We start from the raw sequence: 15,802 nt of genomic DNA on the forward strand, positions 1-15,802 counted from the left end.
TTTAAAAAATTATACTATATCGTATCAGTAAGTAGTTGGAATTTAAAACTTGTGGAATGACTATTCATTTGACTTGAGAAAACTTATTATTATTTATTGGTTTGTCTTTATGGTGTTTAATTAACTAATTAATTCCTTTAATTTTCTTCGAATTCGTTAGCTATATATATATTTTTTTCTTTGAAAGGTATGATGTGTTTAGTTTTTAAGTAAATATATGTAATAAAGTTTGTTATGGATTAATGTTGGGAATCACGATTTAAAACCAAACTTTTATATTTTAAGTTTATTTTTAAGATAATGTCAAATTTATTAAGTACTTACAAAATATTTTAATAATTATAATGTATACAATTATGAATAACAAAAATTATAAAAGAAGAGATTTAAATATAACATTACCTCTAACCAAACACACTTTAACATAACCCAATTCGTGGATGGATTTAAGGGACACAAAAGAGAGAAGATGGCTTCTATGGTAATTGAATAAGACTAAATTCCTATAAAATCTCTTAAGAACATAAGTTATGTATATATATAGATCATTATCTATCGCATACTTCTATTTTTTTTTTTATTTTCCCATTTATTTGATCTAAATCTTACCAGTGTCAATTTTCGCTATAAAACAATAAAAGACGCCCTATTACTTTCTTGACGTTATCAAAAAGTAAAAATTTCTTTTTTTACTTACTTAACTTATAATTTAATTTATAACTTATAATTTAATTTATAAATAAATTAAGTAAAAGCCAATTTTTAATTTAATTAAATTACTATTGAATATAGGAATTAAATTAGATTACTCGTCCGGCTATCCAATCTAATTCAAGACCCAATCAGTTGACACCCCATTAGTAGTGAAAGGATTTACGACTATAGTCTTTCCTTAAACCTTAGCGAAAGGATTTACTGCATTTTCATTTTAGAGAACAAAATATCCCCATATACTTCGAATCAAGCAAGTCTCAAGAATCCTTTTTTTGCGCTTGCTTCTGCTGGAAAAAATTTGACAAGTTATATCAGCAAAACAGAACAAAGTATTTCGATTCTTTTGTTGATCAAGCGGCACCCAGATTTGAACTGGGGAAAAAGGATTTGCAGTCCCCCGCCTTACCACTCGGCCATGCCGCCAAAATGCTACAAAATAGATGACAAAATTTCTTTTTTTTGTACTTGTATTTTGAATCTCGTTTTCTTTAATCCCTTTCCTAAAAGAAATCCTTCTTTTTCTTTTTTTATTTGGATTGGATCAACCCCTTCGATTGATTGTATCTTAAAACCCAGATGTGATTTTTCAATATAAAATGAAAAGAAAGTTTTTAGATATTCGGATTTATATATATATATGGAAGAGGTTTCAATGGTTACATTTTTATTGTAACCATCATGGTTACATTTTAGTAGTAAATGGTTGTGATTAATTTGGAAATTAAATAAAAATAAATAATAAATAACTTGTAACCTGGAAGTAACCTAATCATTTATTTCCTTATAAAACTTTAATTAAGATTAATTATATTTTAAAATTAAATTAATTATAATTATTAATTAATTTTTTGCAATTTATTACTATATAAGGATCTTTTAGCAATTTATTTTTTTATATTTAAATTATTTAAAATTTTATAGCAAAACTTTTTATAATTTAAAATTATACACATATAATTTCATAATTTAAATTTTATTATACTTGTAATCTTAATTTTAAATTATTACACTTAATTATTTAATTTTTTATTTAAATATTTAAAAAGTAAAAAATGAAATAAGTTGAAGGATTTTTTAGAAAAAAAATGGCTACACTTGTTATCGATTGATTAGCTTGAGGCCTCATACTTAGAAAAAAAATAGCTGCACTTGTTATCGATTGAAGGATTTGAAAATTTATTATAAGAAGAGAATTTTAATTTGTGTCAAAAGAAGTTTAATTTTTGTAAAAAAAAATAAATTTTATTGTAAATATTATAATTAAATGGCTTAATTATTAAAATAATTCAAGTAAGGATTTAAATATAAATATTAATTACTAAAATAGGTCTTGTTAAATATTTTATTAATTATTTTAAGAAAATAGTTAATTATAATTAAATAATTCTAAAAAAGGAATGTCTATTTAATTAATTATTTTAAGAAATTAATTAACTATAATTAATTAAATCTAAAAAAGGAAAGTCTACCTATTAGTAACCTGCTATTACAGGTTAAAGAAAAATGTAACCATATAGTTACAATAAAAATGTAACCATTTAATAGTCACCCATATATATATATATATGAGTTTTTGGCGGTTAAACTTTTTCAATTATCGTTTCACTTTCACTAAACCATCTAAGCTCAAATTTTGACACTACTAAACTTTTAGCAAATTTAAAGTATCATCTGGTTAACTACCACTATAGACGGCTTATGTGTACATTCTTGTACACGTGACACATTTATATTAATACACCTAATATTATTATTTTAAAATTAAATAAAATTATAAAAATAAAAAATAGAATATTATAAAAATATTATAAATTTTGAAATATACTTTTATAATTTTTAAATAATAATATTAGGTATACCAATATACACGTGTCACTTGTCCAAAAGTATACACATAAGTAGTTCATGTTAGTAGTTAACTGTGAAAAATATATGTCACGATTTTACTACTAAAATTTGAGCTTGAAAAGTTAAGCGCAAATGAAATAATAATTGAGAGGATTTAGCTGCAAATAACTCTCTATATATATTATAAACGCAAAGTTTTGTAAGAACTCAAAACAAATGATTAATGATAGAAACAAAAAATTCCAACTCTCTTAAAAGAAAGTAGCCAAAGCAAGTAGCCAATTTAGCAAAATTATGAACAACTCTAATAAAGTCTATATGAATCATGTAAATTCTATCATTAAACAACAAAGCAATATCTCAATAAACTTCCAAGAACAAAATCTTATCCTTCCAACTCGAAACTCTCCTAGACACAATACCTTTCACTAAGGTGAGGCAATCAAAAAAGAAAATAAGATTCAACCAATTATGAGATAATTCTCTCAAAGACAAAGTGACAAACCATGGGCAAGAACTAAAATCATGACAACTAAAGTATGCAAGGATAAATTCCTTAAATAGATTTCTTATCATTGTTTACATAAACGATATAGAATAATTATTCAAAGAAATGGATATATATATAAACTTGTCTTATTAGAAACAAAATGGCAAAAGGTGTATTACTAGAACTTAATTAAAATTTGAAGAAATGATTATCATACTGTCCAATAACATTGTTATCATTTTGTTGTGATTGTGTGAAGCTGTTGAGGTTAGAATATTCTTCTTGAAAATGGGGTTCTTGTATAATCTCAGCATAATCACTAAAATTAGGATTAGGATTAGAAGAACAAGAAGAAGTTGAAGAAAACAAAGCAATCTCAGCTCTTGTCATAGCCAATTCAGTCTCAACATGCTGTATTTGTTGTTGTAACTGAGAAATAATCCCGACACATCCATAAACTCGATTCTCTATTCTACATGTCGCCTCGAAATGCATAGTATCTGCTGCTTCACCACGCAGTTCTACCGGTAATCGCTACAAGAAAAAAAAAACTTATTATTTTTGTCATTATAAGTTAACAACAATGAAACCGAAAACTTAATAGTTATAGTAAGTACCTTGAGCATTTTCCCGACATTGCTGGCCCCGAAAACTTTATGAACAAAAGAAAATCGTTGAGGATTGTTGGAAGGAAAATATGGAGAGAAAATGCAATCTGAAGGGCAACTCTTTCTCAAATACTTACAAGCAGCACAACGAGTATGATGTGATGATGATGATAATGAACTCATATTTATAAACAAATCTATGCTAAGATATAATATGTTATTGTAGCCAAAATCTTTTTTTGAAAAAAATCTAATGAAAGATTTGAGAATCTACTTGGTTTGATTTGATTTACAAGATATAGTTTATATATAGATTATAAACCTCCTAAGTGTAAGTCTAACGGCTAGTAGTAAAAATGGAATTTGACTAAAATTGCTCTGTTTAAAAAGGAAACTTTAGATAATGAATGTAAATGGAAAAATAATTAGCAAAAAAACATGAGATGTCATTTTTGTTTCAAATGACAGCAAATAATCTTAAAAGGGTTTGAAGTTGGAACACTTGTTTTCTTTGTCCAATAATCATATTTCTAAATAAATAAAATTTTGAAGGGAAAAAAAAACAAAGTCAGAGATTAAAGACAAAAGACTAATAAAATTTCATTTGGTCATATATTGATTGGAAATCAAGGAAATCAAAATAGCAAGTAAATATAACTTTGCAACTATGAACATAAATATTATTTTGTTTGCAAACTGATTTTGAAACAAAATATGTAACCCCAATAAGTAAATCAATTCAATTTTTAACATAGTTTTGAACAATATTTTTTAAGTATTAAACTAAACAACTTATCTAATGGGACTAAGTTGGGACTATTATATCTTGCTTAAAGCCTCTAATGATACATACAATCTAAATTATGGATTTTTTTTATGTCAATGTCATAAATCTTACCAGAGAACCAAATCAAGGTGATTTTTTTTTTATACTTAAAATCTTCCATGTCAAGCAATGAAAAATGGTTTGAAGAAAAATAACACTGCATTTGTTTGCAGGAGCAACAACAATAACAGGGGCAATGACAGTAAATGTTGCAGTAGTGCTTGGAGCTGCATCTCATTCTCAACACACTTGATTTGCTTATATATATTATATATAGATATATTGATATATGTAAAGGGTTCACGGCAGAAATGGAAACCAACTCAAAAGAACACAATGCATTTGTTCCTTAAAATTTGTATTGTGAATATAGAAGTTTATGGATGACTCTTTATGGCACAAACTAACATCAAGCATAGTAACAATCAAACATGAGAAAAATGCCCATTAAAAGAGGTTTATTACAAATATATAGCAGATCATTTCTTCAACAAAAAGGAGAAAGAACTACTTACAAAATTTTCAAGGGTATAGAATTTGGCCGGCCGGAGCATAATCGTCAAGCTCGATCGGTCACTGTCATCGCTCCATAATCATAATTGTCTGCATAGTTTTGATAATGTGATGGTTTTTTCAGCAAATAAGACAGCTAATACAAAATTTGGTTAATAAGGTTTAAAATGCATTTATTAAGCTAGAAACCTATGTTGGCATAGAAACAAAATCAAATTGCATCAAAGAGTTTGTATTTGCTGTAAGATGCTCCAATGTATCATGGATAAGATTACAATGAGGATGAGTTTTATCTTCAACAGAGAATACATGAACTCTGCTGTTTAACTCAATCCAACTACAACCGGGACCCTTTTTCGCTTCGATTAACCTTAGTCTCTTCCTTACTTTCATCTTCTCCTCCCATTTTCCTAGAACAGCATAAATGTTAGACAAGATAATGTAAGCGTATAACGGTTTCGGTTCTAGGCTAAACATCTTCTCCGCGACCCTCTCGCCGAGTTTCATGTCCATCCAAAACCAACAAGCATTAAGCAAAGCTCCCCAGATAACACCATCTGGTTCAATAGGCATCTCTTCAATGAACTCTGAGGCTTCTTGTAGATGGCCAGACCGCCCGAGCAGGTCAACTACACAAGCATAGTGTTCTAAAGTTGGGACTAGTCCATAGTCTTTCCTCATGGAATGGTAAATTCTCATCCCTTCTTTGGTTAAACCAGCATAACGGCAAGCACACATAACAGCTACAAAAGTAGCAGCATTTGGGATGATTTCGGTCTTTAACATATTCTCAAACTGCAACAATGCCTCGGAGCCAAGGCCGTGATGGGCATACGCGTTAATAAGAGCCGTCCAAGCTGCTACATTGGGTGATGAGATGCAGATGAACGATTTCTGAGCGTCTGCGAGGTTTCCACATTTCGAGTACATATCGATAAGGGATGTCCCGACATAAACATTGGATTCAAATGGGGTCTTGTTCAACTGGCCATGAAGTGATTGTCCAAGTAGAAGTGATCCAAGACATGAACAAGCATGAAACAGAACAGAGAATGTTGATCTTGTACAATCAACCGATGATTTTCGCATCGAAAGATATAGTTTCAAAGCTTCTTCATGTTGATAATTGTGAACAAAACCTGACATCATTGAGTTCCAAGTCACAGTATCCTTTTTACCTCTGGTTTGTTCAAAAAGATCCAAAGCCTTATCAATTTCTCCATTCCTTGAATACACAGAGATCATAGTGTTTGATGAAATTATGGTTTTCTGCTTCATTTTCTCAAACAATCTCTTTGATTCCTCCACTTTACCAATCATTGCATACCCTTTAATCATCAAATTACAAGAAACTGGATCTTTTTCTTTAAGCCCATCAAAAATCATCTTTGCCTCTTTGATCCTATTCATGGATATAAGCCCTGCCATAAGTGAATTAGAAGCATTTACATTAGGATTTCTTATTCCCTCATAAACTATTTTGGCACAAGTGGTAGCTGCAAAACCAGAATAAAACTCTATCAACGCGCCACCAATCGAGTGCTCGAATTCAAAACCATGTTTAATGACAAGCCCATGAACAGACTTCCCTGTACTTATCACACCCAATCTGCCACAAGCTCTGATAACACAATCAAGAGTGAATTCATTTGGCACCACACCATCATCCCTCATTGATTTAAACAACTCCAAAGCCTTCTCACACCCATTTTCGCTCTTTGCATACCCCGAAATCAAAGCAGTCCACCCCACAACGTCTCTTTTTGGCATTTTCATAAACACATCCAAAGCATCTCTCAACAAACTACACTGAACATATCCAACAAGCATCACACTCCAAACTAATTCGTTCCCACCACGAAGCTCTTCGAAAACTCGCTTGGCATCCTCAATCTGATAACAACTCAGATAGAAAAACAACAACGCGCTCCCTACAAGCTCAAAACTTTCGAAACCCGACTTCAAAACCAGACAATGAACCTCTTTTCCTTCATCCATCGACCCTGATCGCCCGCATACACTAAGGATTGTCGAAAAAGTGGTTTCATTCAATTTCGTATTCCCTCTTTGCATCATGGAAACAAGAGACAAAGCCTCAAAGTATCTTCCCCGCTTCGAGTATCCAGAAATCATTGTGTTCCACGATACAACCGTTCTGTTGGGCATTCTATCAAACACATCCCGGGCAACATCAAGTCGGCCATTACAACACTGCTCTGTGATAAAAGCGTTTGTGAGAATTATGTTGTCTTTTTGAGTACTCGACAAAGCTCGAGAAAATCCCGAAAATAATCTGGTCCATAGAGTTTGTTTCCAAGTTCCAAGCAAAGAAGATTTCACCACCATAACTAAGAAAATAGAAAATGGTGTCGTCTCTGCATTCCTTTCTCTTCTCCCAATATCAACTCAATGCTACATTTCTGTACCCACAGCCAAGATCCCCATGTGAATTATACAAAGAAAATCTTAGGCCTGAACTAACTAAATTTCATAAGTTCAAACATTTATGGAGAATAATATAAATCTCTATCATAACTTACTTGTTTCATAAAGAAGTGTTCAACTCAGAATTCCACCGCTTCCAAAGCTTTTGGCGACTCGAAAAATTGAGACTTTGAGAATTGAGGGGTTCTTTCTCTGACACTCATCAGAAAGGGTTGGAGAATTCATTGATGGGCCGGTTAGAACAACCCGACCCGAATACATATTTATACACTGAAAACTGAAATAAGACTAGGTAAAGACTCTTCTCTCTCTCTCTCTCTCTCTCTCTCTCTCTAACTCGACGGCAAGGAACGGGTCTCACCTCGAACACACACACCGGTAACTAAATTGTTCCGATTATAACTTTTATTGTGAAATTTGTTACCTTTTTCTGATTTTGATTTCTTCAAGCTTAATACCCTTACACCTACACGATTGATGAGTCTGAGGTAAGAGAAAGTAGAGAAGATGAAATTGAGGGTCCTAAGAGACTATCTAAGGAGTATTACAATTTCTTTTTAATTCTCTTTTCTCTTTTTGGTGGGATTAATGGGAGTTTTTAGATGTTGTTAACTAAGTTGTGGGTAGTTTTTAATTTTGTGAATATTTGAAGTAACATGTTCTGTACTCTGTTTTCAATTTCTTTTAGGTACTTTAGTTAACACAGATGTTGAAATTATTGTTGATGATTATAATAAGATGTATCAATGTGGGTGGTTCTTGTTTTTTCAATTTATTTATAAAAAATTACACTCATTTCAAAGTGGTTTATGTGATTTGCAGGTGTAATTCATGTTCATGATACTCAAACGCTACAGTTTTATCCCACTAAAACATCTTCTCTTTGAACCAAATCCAAAATCCAAACTTTTTCAATTTCACTTCTTGCAATTCTCCTCCTCTTCTGATCAGTCATGGCTGTCCATACCTGGTAAGCCCTTGATCAAGTGGCCCCAAGAAATACTCACTCCACCAGCCACACAACTAGCCCAGGTTCCTGACTCAGGCACCAAGGTTTCTGAGAATGAGTTCCTCACTGTTTCTGAGCTCTTCACTAACCCTGACATTTCCTCTGGTCCTTCCCTCCATGCTGCATTGGACAAGACAGGGATCAAGCTCGATTCGAGTTTGTTTCAAGCTGTGTTCGAACATTTCGATTCGTCCCCTAAGTTGTTGTACTCACTGTTTCTTTGGGCGATGAAGCAACCTGCGTTTCAACCCTCTGCTGCGATCTTTAACTCGATTGTCAATGTGCTTGCGAAATCAAGGGAGTTTGACTCAGCCTGGTCTTTGATTCTTGATCAAATCGAGAAAAAGGACGAACTCACTTTAGTTACTGAAGATACATTTGTCATCATGATCAGGCGGTATGCTCGTGCAGGTATGCATGAATCTGCAATTCGAGCTTTTGAATTCGCGATTACAATTGTTGATTCAAGTTCAGAGATGAGTTTGTTTGAGATTGTGTTGGATTCTCTTTGTAAAGAAGGGCATGTTAGAGAAGCTTCAAGTTATTTTGATAGGAAAAAGAAGTTGGACTCGAGTTGGATTCCATCCATTCGAGTTTACAACATACTATTGAATGGTTGGTTCAGAATGAGGAAGCTCAAACACGCTGAGCGGCTCTGGATGGAGATGAAAAAGGAGAATGTGAGGCCTACTGTTGTAACATATGGTACATTGGTGGAAGGTTACTGTCGAATGCGTCGGTCTGAAAGGGCAATTGAGCTACTAAGTGAGATGAAAACAGAAGGAATTAAGCCTAATGCTATAGTTTATAATCCAATAATCGACGCTCTTGGGGAAGCCGGGATGTTCAAGGAGGCATTGGGGATGATGGAACGATTTTCGGTTCTAGAATCAGGACCAACTCTCTCAACATACAATTCTCTAGTGAAGGGTTTTTGCAAAGCAGGAGATCTTGTTGGGGCAAGTAAGATTCTTAAGATGATGATTGGTAGGGGATTTGTACCAACACCAACAACTTATAACTATTTCTTTAAGTACTTTTCGAAGTTGGGAAAGATTGAGGAAGCTATGAACTTGTATACGAAGATGATCGAATCGGGATATTCTCCCGATCGACTCACATATCATCTGTTGTTGAAGATGTTGTGTGAAGATGGGAAGCTTGAATTGGCAGTTCAAGTAATCCATGAAATGAGATGCAGGGGATTTGATATGGACTTAGCTACAAGCACAATGCTGATTCATTTGTTCTGTGATTTGCAAAAATTCGAAGAGGCGAGTTTGGAATTCGAGAATATGATCAGAAGAGGCATAGTTCCTCAGTATCTTACTTTCCAGAGATTGAATGATGAATTAAAGAAACGCGAAATGACTGAGATGGCACGAAAAGTGCGTGGTCTGATGTCGTCTGTTCCTCATTCTATGAAATTGCCGGATACTTACAAGAAAGACGGCGATGAATCTCGTTCGCGGAGATCCTCTATTATTCGAAAAGCTGAAGCAATGTCAGCTATATTGAAAACTTGTAATGATCCTAGAGAATTAGTTAAGTATAGAGGTTCATCTGAAAATGTTGTTGGAAAGGCGAATCGGTTGATAGAGAACATTAAGAAGAAAGTATAAGAACAACAACTGGACAAGTTTGAGAATCATGAGGTTTACACTTGTTTGATGTGTCTGTTAAAGTTTATCTAGTCATTGTTATCTCATGTTTTAATCAATTTTTACTTTGAAAGAACCAACATTTGATGCTTCATAATGGTAACTTGTTAGATACTCTTTAAAACTACAAACACAACCAGTTTTTCTGAACCTCTATTAACTAGAGCTACACTAACTGCTGCTGCTGTTTCGACGACACTTTCATCATCTCGGATGGTGACATAAACGTTCAATTTCGATAGAATTTGTCGGCGAAAATCAAGAAATATCAATGCAATAGAGGCTAAAGATTAGTCAAAGCACCATACTTAGTAGTTTGATCTAAGCTCTTATTACCATTCCCTTAAAGTAAACATTTTCATTATCTGCATTAAGTACAGAGCTACAAACAAGAACAACCGCGACATATCGGTTCATACTCGTGTCGTTGTCTAAGGCTATGTTTGGTAGGAAGGAATGAGAGTTTAGAAAAGATAGGGAGAGAATAGTTGTTTTACCAAACACAGTGTAAAAGTTATTAAAACTTTGAAATGTAAGTTTTATTTTTGTCAATTCAGACCTTTCTTTCACTGTGTGATTGTATATATGAAATTGATCTTTTGTCCAAATAAAAAGAAGATTTGATCATAATAAAAAATAGAGAAGAACTATTTCATTATTATTAATATAACAAAAGACAATTTTACCATATATAAGTACCACTAGCCATCCCAATATGTATATGTAGTATTATTGGGTAGATTATTATTGATTAACTTAAGTACGTATTACATAATAATAATTAATTATATAATTATGGGATTGGGTCTATAAGTAAAGTAGCAATGCTTTTTTTTTTCAACACTTTTCCAATATGTGTATATTGACCATCACATTGTTTGTAAATAGACTTAGCTACCTTAGTAAAATTAAGGACACGAACTAAGATATGAAAAGGCACAACAGTTGGCCTAATAAAATCTTCATTGATTTCTTTCTGGTAATTGACAACTCTTTTCGTCGTATTACACTGTATTGTATTGTATAATATTATATTGAATTGTAATTTATGTAATACTTTTATGTAAAATTATATTGGTGTTAACTTTTATGGGCACCTAAATATATAATATTTTAGTATAAATTAAAATTTAACATAGTAATATATAATAATATGATATATAATCCAATTTAATACAATACAATACAATACGACCTAATGCGACGTTCTAAACAAACCCTTATTGAGTTCTTCAATTGTCTTTTTTTTCTGATACTCCGTATTGCTTTATGTAACATTCCACTGATGATGGTATACGTAGTTTCTCTCTTACTCAAACTACGTACATAATATATATACTAGGTGAATGTACGTGCCGAGCCACGTATTGCTAGTTTTATTTAAGATTTTGGTCTTTTTAAGATTTTGAATGTATTTTATTTTTAAAGATTACAAATTTTTTGTTTGAAAAAATTAAATATTTATATTTGAAATATTATTTAATAATGTATTAAAATAATATTAGTGTAATTATAAAATTGTAAATAAATTTATTATTGGAGTAGTAGATTATTCTATTTAGTTCTTTTTTTAACATAGCATTGTAATGTAAGTTTATATCTATAAATATTCTGTAAAGTGTTAATATTATATGAACATCTCCATTTATAAAGCTAAAAAGTGGGTCAATGACAGAAGTGGTATATCTGCAATCACACAAAGATAGAAGTGGTATTTCTGCTTCCTATGCTTATCCAGAGAAAATATTAGATAACGTGAGGTTAACTTTAATATATAAAGATTTTTCTTTTTTAAAAAATAAATAAAAAAAATATATTAATATTCTCCCAAGATAGGTTTGTTAGAGATATGTGGCTAAGATGATTTTTTTAATTTAAAAAGAGATTATTAATATTTAAAAGATTGTTTAATTTTTTGAGTTTAATTATTGGGTTTATTTGTTAACGAGAGATCAAACCTAATCGTTAAATTTAAGTATATTCTGTTAAACCAAGAATTGCCGTTAGATAGACACTTTTAATATATAAAGATATATATATATCATATTTAAAGTAAAAATAAAATATTTTATGGATTTTTATATTACTTTTGCAAAAGTATTTTTATTTCAAAAAAGTTATTTGATGGATTTTTTTTTTTTGAAAAAAAAATTGAAAGTATAAGCTTAAGAAAGTAACTGATTACCCATCTAGTTAATTTAACTGTTAAGTAAAAAAAAATAATGTAATTTTCCTATTAATCTCTTTTTTCTTTTGATTTTTTTTTTTACATAAAACAACTTTTTATGAGAAAAAAACTATAATTTTCACAAAACTATAATACAAATTCGCTCAAAAAAGAAAGGGTCTTTCTTTGTCTCCGTTGATTGATGGGGACCGTGTGCTTGAGCGTTGGACTGCACCTGCTATAAATAAGATCAAAGTTAATGTTGATGGCGCTTTGTTTGAGCGAGAAGGCCGGTTTAGTTTTGGCTGTGTGGCTCGAGATTCCAGCGGTAATTTGGTAGAAGCTTACACAATGGGAAATGTCGGGCGGGTGCAACCTGAAATAGCTGAAATTGTTGGCATTAAAGAAGCTTTAAGCTGGATTGATCGTCATTCGTGGGGACAAGTGATTTTAGAAACTGATAGCTTAGTTTGTGTTCAAGTCGTGCAAAGCTAAATTACTTTGTCATCCTCTTTTGGGCTGTTAGTTCAAGATGTTCGTACTCTTCTCTTATCTTTAAATAATGTTGAGTTGTGTTTTGTCAAACGATCTGTAAACAAGTTGGCTCATGTTTTAGCTAGGGATTCTTGTTTCTCTACAGTGTGCTTCAGTTGGAGGATTGTTCCAACGAAGTGCGTTTTATTATTTTTAACGATTGCTAGTTAATAAAGTTGCTAAGTTTATTCAAAAAAAAATAAAAAAAATCTCCTATAAAAAAATAAGTTATCTAATAAATACCATTTTGGACAACCACTAAAAAAAGGGCTGGGGAACCTTTCTTGGCGAGCTTGTTTGTGGCCCATCGAGATTAGACACAATCTCGACGGTCAAAAGTTGTTGAAATAAGTCACAAGAAAAGAGTCAAAATTTGATTTATCTTGACGAGACTCAAAAGATCGTCGAGATAGGTTGAGCAATTGCGGTGTACTTTTTCTTAATCTCAAGGGCATTGACCGCCAAGAAAAGTTGATCTCGGGAGACCAGTACTAGTAGTATAATGACCCTACTTTTACTAAATACTTCTTTGAGCTCATCAAAAATATTTTCACACTTAAAATAATTATAACTATATATAAATTATTGTATGTACCTTTCGAGAAGCTATATCATTCATGTGTCTAGAAAGGAGAGTGGAAGCTTTCACAATTTTAGGGTGTTTGGAGAGCCATTGAAGAGTTTGATTTGTTACAATTAATATCATTATCCATTCCAACAAAACTTGTGGCTATCAACATAATGTTACCACATTAATTAACAAAACCTTCTGTTTAGAGCATCTTTATTGGTGTGCTAAACTTATTTTAATAATATATAAATAATATTTTATTTATGTATATTGTATAACTGTTAAATAATTATTATTTTAGTAGTGTAGAAAATAAAAATAATATTAATTTAATGATGTAGAAAAAAATATAAGGAAATTGATGTATGATATAATATAAAAGTGTTGTAAAATAGAGAAAGTAGAGTTTTAATAATGTATTTTAAATGATAGAATAAAAAAACGGTTAGGAGGAGTGTTCTTAGTAAAGAGGCCAGGAGGGCCTCTGGTTGAGGCATTCCAATTGGCATAGACAGAGTGGTTGAATTTCTTTGGATGGCTTTCTAGAATTTCTTCTTTAACCCTTTTTACTTACGTAGTTCAATTTTGATGGAAGGTGTCTTCAAAAATTAAGAAATACCAATGCAAAAGGCTAAAAGGGTATTTATTGGATCACATCTAATAGATTTGGACCCAGCTGATCCAATCCAATCATTTATTGAATATTAGATTTTGTTATCTGATCCAATACAATCGAATTGAGTCATCCGCTCCGATTCGATCCAATATATTTATTAGATTGGATCGGTTCCAATCATTAGATACATTAACTGGTTTTCTATTCGATTGGATCCATTCAGTCTAATTTAGCTATTATTTAAGTTGATTTCGTTAAAAAGAAAAATATATATAAGAAAACATAATTTAAAACTTAATAATCCAACATACATAATAAACAAGTTTAGTCCAACCAAATTCTCATGATCCCATAATAAAACCGCAAAAAAATAAAAGTTATTCAATATGCATTGACAATTTTATTAGCGTTTAGGAAGATAAGAATTAATATTTTAGATCTAAAGTTTTTCTTTTTTAATTTCATGTGTTAAATATATACTAAATTAATTAATATATATTTTTAAATAAAATATATTAACTATATAAAGTTATAAAAATATTTTTAAAATATATAAATATAATTGGATGACCATTAGATGATAATTGGATCGGTTCGATTTGGTTTTCTATTGGATCGGATGTCCCATCCAACAATCAATCTGATTGGATATTCAAAATTTACATCCGATTCGATCCAATTATAATTGGATATCTGATTATATTACATCGATTGGGATTGGATCAGTCAGTTATAATTAGATTAAATGACTTTCTGCACAACCTTAAATGATTAATTCAAATTGAAGGGAAAAATGATCACGAAGCTCTGGCAATACATATTAGATAAGTTTGAGCTTTATACGTAATAGTTTGGACTATATTAAACAACACATTGAAAGAGCAATTATTCTAAGCTCTTACTGTTAGAATACTGTAAATCTGTATATAGCCCTAATTAATTCATGAGAATTAAACAATAGGATTAAGGAATAGCGGAAGCGTACCGGAGTCCATAGAATCGATTTTGTAATGATCTTTAATTGGTATGATCTTCCAATTTGCATCAAACCTTTCTTTGAAATTTTTTCTTTTGGTGATGGGGATACAAGAGTGAAAAGATACGATGCAAATGGGGACCATTACCCGTTATATTACCAACAGACGAACCATTTGGTAATATTTATTGACTATTTCTATTTGGCCCCTCATCAAAATAGAAATTGTCTAATTGGTATCCACATATTAAAATCATGACAATCATGCCCTTAAGTCATAAACTTTATTCCAAAATAGACCACATAAATTTGATTTATTTATTTGATGACCCAACACACATTTTATATATACAATTGACCCCAATAATTTCTAACAATCTCCCACTGGGTCACATATGTATACATATAAATGTGTTAACCTTATTGAGCTCATAACTTTGTCATCATAACCATAGGCATATGCAATCTCGTCCATTAACTATATCAACATAGGATCAAAGCGATTTTCGTTGTATCAATCACAACTAAACCCATCAATGGTCACATACATCAACATAGCCAAATGACATAGATCAATCATGATAATGTGGTATGAAAATTACATGCATGGTGATGTCAATTTTCAATTGGTCCTACTTTACTTTATGGAGATCAAAACTTTAGCTTAAATGTACAAAGTGAAATAAACTGAATAACATAATTTCTGATCAGAAAAATATCCAAATACACATGTTTCATGAAACAAATAAAACACACTAAAGACAAACTCCCACTGAATCTAGATATCCTCATAATCTAAAACACCCATACGAGTAGTGTGCTCA

At 31.2% G+C, this 15,802-nt stretch overlaps 3 protein-coding genes and 1 non-coding gene across 4 annotated transcripts; 1 reads left to right on the forward strand and 3 right to left on the reverse strand.

Annotated features, from left to right (window-relative positions):
• Positions 1–1,066: 1,066 nt before the first annotated feature.
• Positions 1,067–1,137, reverse strand: TRNAY-GUA (transfer RNA tyrosine (anticodon GUA)). The gene has a single exon. It is a non-coding gene; the product is annotated as a tRNA-Cys (tRNA).
• A 2,090-nt stretch (positions 1,138–3,227) lies between these two features.
• LOC115695526 (LOB domain-containing protein 24) lies at positions 3,228–4,755 on the reverse strand. Its single transcript, XM_030622584.2, has 2 exons — positions 3,670–4,755; positions 3,228–3,586 (listed from the first exon to the last, which is right to left on the reverse strand). The coding sequence occupies exons 1-2, from the start codon at positions 3,841–3,843 to the stop codon at positions 3,242–3,244; spliced, it is 519 nt and encodes a 172-aa protein (XP_030478444.2). The 5' UTR covers positions 3,844–4,755; the 3' UTR covers positions 3,228–3,241.
• Positions 4,756–4,909: 154 nt separating this feature from the next.
• On the reverse strand, positions 4,910–7,681 carry LOC115695861 (pentatricopeptide repeat-containing protein At2g13600-like). The gene is made up of 3 exons (XM_061117605.1): positions 7,540–7,681; positions 5,189–7,419; positions 4,910–5,089 (listed from the first exon to the last, which is right to left on the reverse strand). Exon 2 carries the CDS (start codon positions 7,343–7,345, stop codon positions 5,189–5,191), a length of 2,157 nt encoding a protein of 718 aa, XP_060973588.1. The 5' UTR covers positions 7,346–7,419; positions 7,540–7,681; the 3' UTR covers positions 4,910–5,089.
• Positions 7,682–8,275: 594 nt separating this feature from the next.
• Positions 8,276–10,208, forward strand: LOC115695862 (pentatricopeptide repeat-containing protein At5g11310, mitochondrial). The gene has a single exon (XM_030622953.2). The coding sequence runs from the start codon at positions 8,276–8,278 to the stop codon at positions 10,073–10,075; it is 1,800 nt and encodes a 599-aa protein (XP_030478813.2). The 3' UTR covers positions 10,076–10,208.
• Positions 10,209–15,802: the final 5,594 nt, after the last annotated feature.

The sequence above is a fragment of the Cannabis sativa genome, chromosome 6 (genome assembly GCF_029168945.1).
Source record: "Cannabis sativa cultivar Pink pepper isolate KNU-18-1 chromosome 6, ASM2916894v1, whole genome shotgun sequence".
NCBI classification, from domain to species: domain Eukaryota; kingdom Viridiplantae; phylum Streptophyta; class Magnoliopsida; order Rosales; family Cannabaceae; genus Cannabis; species Cannabis sativa.

Bases quoted from the DNA above. Each gene is read 5' to 3' on its own strand.
- LOC115695526 (XM_030622584.2), bottom strand. From the start codon at position 3,843: ATGAGTTCATTATCATCATCATCACATCATACTCGTTGTGCTGCTTGT. The intron at 3,587-3,669 runs GTACTTACTATA...TTTTTCTTGTAG, and splicing joins ATGTCGGGAAAATGCTCAAG to CGATTACCGGTAGAACTGCG.
- LOC115695861 (XM_061117605.1), bottom strand. From the start codon at position 7,345: ATGGTGGTGAAATCTTCTTTGCTTGGAACTTGGAAACAAACTCTATGG.
- LOC115695862 (XM_030622953.2), top strand. From the start codon at position 8,276: ATGTTCATGATACTCAAACGCTACAGTTTTATCCCACTAAAACATCTT.